This window comes from Galeopterus variegatus, unplaced genomic scaffold, assembly GCF_000696425.1.
Source record: "Galeopterus variegatus unplaced genomic scaffold, G_variegatus-3.0.2 Scaffold367, whole genome shotgun sequence".
Lineage (NCBI taxonomy): Eukaryota > Metazoa > Chordata > Mammalia > Dermoptera > Cynocephalidae > Galeopterus > Galeopterus variegatus.
In genome coordinates, this window is record NW_007726478.1 from 590,852 (window position 1) to 596,473 (window position 5,622).

The following is a 5,622-nucleotide window of genomic DNA, read 5'->3' on the forward strand; positions in this document are numbered from 1 at the left end:
TGTGCGCCGGGGGTGAGGGAGGGGGCGCCGGGGCGGGGACGGGAGTGGGGGAGGTGGTGGGACAGGGACGAAGAAGGGTCGGAAATAGAGACGGCCAGAGAGAGATGGAGACGGAGGCAGAAGTAGGGGAAGGCCGAGAGTGGAGACGGAGGCAGACAGAGGAAAAGACAGCCGGACAGAGGGTGGGGCGCACAGACAGACAGACAGCGGCGGAGGCCGGCCCAGCCGGGGGCAGCCTCCCCCACCACGCTAGGCCGAGCTGCTCACCTGTCCCAAGTGACACCACAGGCGGCCAGTTCTCTGCCCTCCCAGGGCCGAGCAGCCCGTGGGTGGAGCTCCAACGCCCTTGGCCACGGGGTGGTGGCGTCCCCAGCCTCCAGCTCGGGAACTCCCATTCCCACGGCGCCTGAAGAGGAGGGCGGGGTCGCCAGGCAAGACGGGGCGGGGGCAGCTGTGTCCGGGGCACCTGTTCAATCCCATCTCCTCAAAGGCTTCTGGCCAGGGGACCTGGCTCCGCCTTGGTGCCCGCCCCAAGCCACCTCCAGACCATGACCTTTGGCATTTCAAAACCTTGGACCAGTTCCTAGGGCCCATTGGGCCAACCCCCGGGGACTACGGCCTCCACTGACGTCCTGCCCTCCCACAGCTGCCTCATCCCCCGAGGAGCACTGTCCACCTGTAAGGTCACCACCTGGCCTAAGGCCTCCAGCCCGGGCTCCCTCCTGCCCAAGCAGCCACAGTGGTGCAGGAGCCCAGCCCCTCCCCCAGTCTCCCTCGCTGTCTTCCCAGGCTAGCTCCAGGGGCCAGCCTTGGACCAAAGGTTTTAGCTGACATCCTTCCCACCTGGCAAAGGCCCACACCTATTCACTCCGACCGCCGCCATCTCAGAGTGGACGCCTGGTCAGAGCCCAACCTGAGCCCACAGCCGGGCAGCTGGCAGCAACCTGGAATTCCTGCCTCCTGGATCCTCAGCTCGCCCGGGCTCCCGGCCAGCCTCCCCGCCAAGTGCTCACATAGGCAGTTCCAACATTCTCTCCCTCCCCAAATCTCCATCCCTCTCAGCAGCCCCCTGCCAACCACCTCCCTGTGAACTGGAAACCAACTTCAGGGCATGCCCTCAACTTCCAGACCCACCTCCCCAAGGGGGATGCTGACGGGGTCCCCATCTGTCCCCTACTCAGGCCTCCCCTTAAGCCCAAGCCAAGCAAGTGTCCAGCCACCTCCTGGATGGCCTGGCCTCTGCTCCCCCAATCTGCTCCTCCTCTCTGGTCCCCCATCTCATCCCTGAAGTCACAGACTTGGGGATCTCCCCTCTCGGGTCCTTGCCAGCGTCGCCTTTTCCTCCCATCTTTTGTTTTTTCTCCTCCAACTTGGCTTCCCAGCTGCCCCCCAAATGCACCTGCTTTCACGCTTTCTGGCCTTTGCACACGCCGTGCCCCCTACCTGGGCCACCCCCTCCCTCTTCCTACCACAGCTGCCAAACCCCTATTCCTCTGGAGCGCCTCAGCCCCAAAGTCCCCTCCTACAGGTCACCTCCCTGAACTCAGATGCCTCCCCTGGTCTGGGGGCTGCAAAAAGGCTGGGCAGGGGGTCGAGCACATGGGGTCACAGAGGAGGTGGGGGGCATCAGGACACGCCTGGGCGTGAAAGGAGGGGTGCACGTAAGCGTGCCTGCACCGGGGGTCCACGTGCGGCGCCCCCAGGTACGCCCCCTCTTCCGTCCAGCCCCAGCCGCAGCCGTCAGGCCCTCGACTGCGTCTCCCGCCCCCAGGCTCGGAGACGTGCGGGGAGAGGGGCGGGGCCGCGGCGCCTCCGCGCTCGCGCCTGCGCACTCAGCACCGAAGCCTGAAGGCCCGCCTCCCGGTGGCCACCCCACGCTGCTATTGGAGCCCGCGGATAAACGAAGTGTGCGGCCACCAATAGGCTTCCACGAGGGCGCAGACGGGGGTGGCCGGAGCGCCCTCCCGGTGGTGACATCAGGCTCTTTTCGCAGCGCGTTGCCCTGGAAACCGCGCTTCCATACCCGCGGGTTTCCGGGACCGTCCCCTCCCATTCAGCTTTTTCCTCAATGAGGGGAGTGGGAGCGGGGCAGGGCCGACCCCGCCCCCTGCGGTCCTGCAGCCCTTGTCCTCTCCGTGCCTCAGTTTACCTTTCTGTGCCTCCCAACTCACACGTGGCCTCCACCTGCTGCCCCTCCGGCCGCTGACCCAGCCTGCCCCAGACCCCCAGGATGGGGGGAGGCAGCTTCCGGAGAGGTGGGCTCCTGGACAGCAGGGGATGTGTCCCCGCCCTGCAGGGTCCCCCGGGATTCAGTAGGAGCCTCAGTGGACGGCCTCCATCCTGCTTTCTCATCCCCCCACCCAGGGAGGGGGCGGCGGTGACCTGGGTCACACGCCCTCAGCCCTGACCCTTCGGGGAAGGGGGCGGGGCTGCGGGTTCCACCTGAACCTTCTCACCAGCATCTCCGCCCTGGGGCCCTCCAAACCCCGCGGGGACATTTGCGCCCACTGACGTCGAGGCCTGGAGGGACCGGCCTGCCTGGGCGTCTCCCTTCCTGCTGTGGGCGTGGGATGATTTGGGGGTGACTGGGTGGTGGGCGGAGCAGGGCTTCAGAAAGATGCCCCCAGGCCACCTGTCCCCCTTCCCGTTGGGGCTCCTGGTGCAGAGGCTTGGATCATCAGAAATCGGGTGAGGGGTGGTGGTCACATAGTTTAACAAACACTCCTAAGCCTCCAGCCAAGTGATGTTTCTCTCTGGGCGTCGGTTTTCCCATCTATAAAATGGCAGTGTAATTACTTCTAACTCTTAGGTGGCAGTGTTTGTTAAATAAGGAAATGCATGTAAAAGAACATTTAGGAGCAGTGTGACTGTCCCGGTTCTGCCCAGCCCCAAGGTGGATGGTGGGCCCCCAGGGAGGACTCAACCCTAGCTGGGTCCCTGGGGAGGCCCACCCAGGCTGGCTAAGAGCAGGGGACAGAGGGCATGGCGGGGACTGGGGGACCCAGGGCTGGCAGGGATGGGAGGTACAGATTGGGGAGGTTCCCAGGCAGAGCAGGGGGCGGCCTGGGTTCCTGGATAGGCACTGCTGGGGCAAAGGCCTGGAGGTTGGATGCGTGTGACGGTCAGGGCTGGGGAGTGCAGGAATGCAAAGCCAGGGTGTGGCTGCAGAGGGCTGAGAGGTCACGAATTGGAGCCTCAGGAGGTGCTGCCCCCCTGGCTGGCCCTGTGATCTCCCTGCAGCAAGCCCGACAGTGGTGAGACTCCAGGAATGACAGCCAGTAAGCAAGCAGGAGGTTCACAGGGTTGGAGCCCTCCCACCCCTGCAGCCAGGGCAGGCAGAGACCAGAGCGGGCAGTCAGGCCCGTGTTCCCGTCCGCACAGCCCTCTTCCCAGAGCCGGCGAGGGATCCACCCAGAGCACACAGGCCTTTGCCCCACACCCCAAAGGACTTCCGGCCTTGGGTACCAGGAAGTGGCTGGCCCCTCCCTCCTCTGCCCCAGTAGCTTCCCGTCCATCCCCCAAGCTGGGGAGGGAGCGTGGGAACTGCTCCGGGGCCCTGCCCACCCTGTCCCACATCCCCAAGACAGGCAAGACCCCCCCACGTGAACAGGCGGGACATCCACTCGTGTTTCATTTCTGTTTATTACTTGAAATCACGGTGCCTGTGTAAGCTTTTTTTTTCAATTTCATGTTTTTATATGGGAAACTCACGCGAGGTGCTGGGACCCCCCAAAGCCCGACCCCAGAGGGTGGGTAATGCTTTCTTGGGGAGGGGGCCCTGACGAGAGCAGAGGCGTTGGGCCTCAATTTCATGTTTTTATATGGGAAACTCACGCGAGGTGCTGGGACCCCCCAAAGCCCGATCCCAGAGGGTGGGTAATGCTTTCTTGGGGAGGGGGCCCTGACGAGAGCAGAGGCGTTGGGCCGGTTCCTGCCTCCACCCTCAGACCCGCGGGAGGCACAGACGTTATTTAAAAATCGTTAAAAAACAAAACAGAACACACATTTAAATAGGTATCCAAGACAGTTCTTCAAAAAACAAACCCGCCCCTTTTTTCTGTTTTTTTGTCTTTTTTTTTTTTTGGAAAATGAAAACAAAACAAAAAAACCCAAATTCTTGACCTCTACCCTCTTGGACCCCTCCCTGCCCACCCCCCCAAAAAAAAATTTACAAAGCTACAGTTAACACATTATGTTCACATCTGAAACCATTAACTTTAAACACATAATGGGGCTGGGGGGATCTGGGGTTCACCTACAAGAACAAAGGGGGGGACCAGGACGAGACTGACAGGTGGGGGAGCAGGGTCCAAACGTGTCCATTATCCTTAAGAAATACAAAGTGAATGGGGGGAAAAAACCAAACTCCACCCCCACTGAAACAGCCCTGGGGGCGGGGGAGGGTCTGCCCTATGCCCCGGGGGCCACAGACACCCCCCCCCAGGGCATGGGCACCGAGTGGAGAAGGTCCAAGTTAGACCAGCAGCGGACCCCCCCAAAGGGGGTTAATGCTACACAGCGTTGCCCCTACCCAGGGGATTCACAGCTCAGCATCCCCATCCTGGCTGCAGGAGAGGGCCCCCACACTCCACAACCCCATATCCCTCAGGTTGGGCTGGGAAGGAGGGGTGGGGGACGCCTCCCTGGCCCCCCAGCCATTTCTCTCCCAGTTTTTCAAGCGATTCCCAAACCCTATTGGCTCAGTCAGAAAATTAATAGTCTATAAATACCCCAAGCTCAGGCAGGAGGTCAGGAAAAAGGGGCGTTGGGGGCAGGGGGTGGCAAAGGAAACCGCACTGTCGTGGCTGGCAGGGGCTGGGCAGAGGTCCCTTCCCCTCCCTTCCTTTCCTGGCAGGAAAGGGTCCCATGCCCCCCACCTGAGCCTAAGGCTGCCCCCCCTCCGGGCCAGCCTCCCTGCTCAACCAGCCTCACTTTTCTTTTTGAAGACAAAAAAAAAAGGAAAATGGAAAAGGAGACCAAGAAAACAGGACAGACGGACCAGAGGACACAGTCCCCGATCGGCACCAGCGACCTGGGGGCCCACGTGGGTTCTGTGTGCGGGTCCTGCTGGCCTGGGGTGAGGCCACGTCTGCGGCGGCGGGTGGGGGTCCTGTCCGCGGCCCCCTCCCCTCGTGTGTAAAGTGCATTTTGAGGCGTCTACATTTTTGACTTAAAACCTGAATTGGGCGGGGGAGGCGGAGGGCAGGGGGCGCGGCAGGGGTGGGGGCGGCGTCCTGGTCGCCGCTCTCAGCCATCTGGAAAGATGCTACATATGTGGAGCTGGGGAAGGTGGCCGGGACACGGGAGGGGGACGAGGTGGGGCTGTGTCAGGAGGAGAGGTAGGAAGCCAAGTCCATGGGGGGTCAGAAGACCATGGTAAGAGTTTAAAAAAACAAAGAGAGAGAGAAAGGCTACTGGATGGGAAGGAGGTGACCGCCTTCTCCGGGCTGAGCCGCGCTCTCCCGTCCCGGGCCGGTGCCTGGCCTGGACCGCCAGGGCCGAGGGGGCCGAGGGGGCCGGATCCTAAGCGACCACGAACTCTGACTTGATGTCGGGGTTGACTTCCGGCTTCCACATGGAGTCCTCGAAGTCGAGGCCCAGGCCCGCGGCTTCGCTGGGGCC

The 5,622-nt window shown here is 62.4% G+C and overlaps 1 protein-coding gene and 1 long non-coding RNA gene across 2 annotated transcripts in view; one reads left to right on the top strand and one right to left on the bottom strand.

Moving 5' to 3' along the window:
• Positions 1 to 3,624: 3,624 nt before the first annotated feature.
• On the top strand, positions 3,625 to 4,090 carry LOC103586716. Its single transcript, XR_550174.1, has 2 exons — positions 3,625 to 3,793; positions 3,917 to 4,090. It is a non-coding gene; the product is annotated as an uncharacterized LOC103586716 (long non-coding RNA).
• A 1,144-nt stretch (positions 4,091 to 5,234) lies between these two features.
• Positions 5,235 to 5,622, bottom strand: part of MIDN (midnolin) — an 8,051-nt gene continuing 7,663 nt past the window's right edge. The window contains exon 9 of the mRNA XM_008568035.1: positions 5,235 to 5,621. Within this exon, the coding sequence (XP_008566257.1) occupies positions 5,524 to 5,621 (98 nt within the window). The 3' untranslated portion in view covers positions 5,235 to 5,523. The remainder of the gene's footprint in view (position 5,622) is intronic.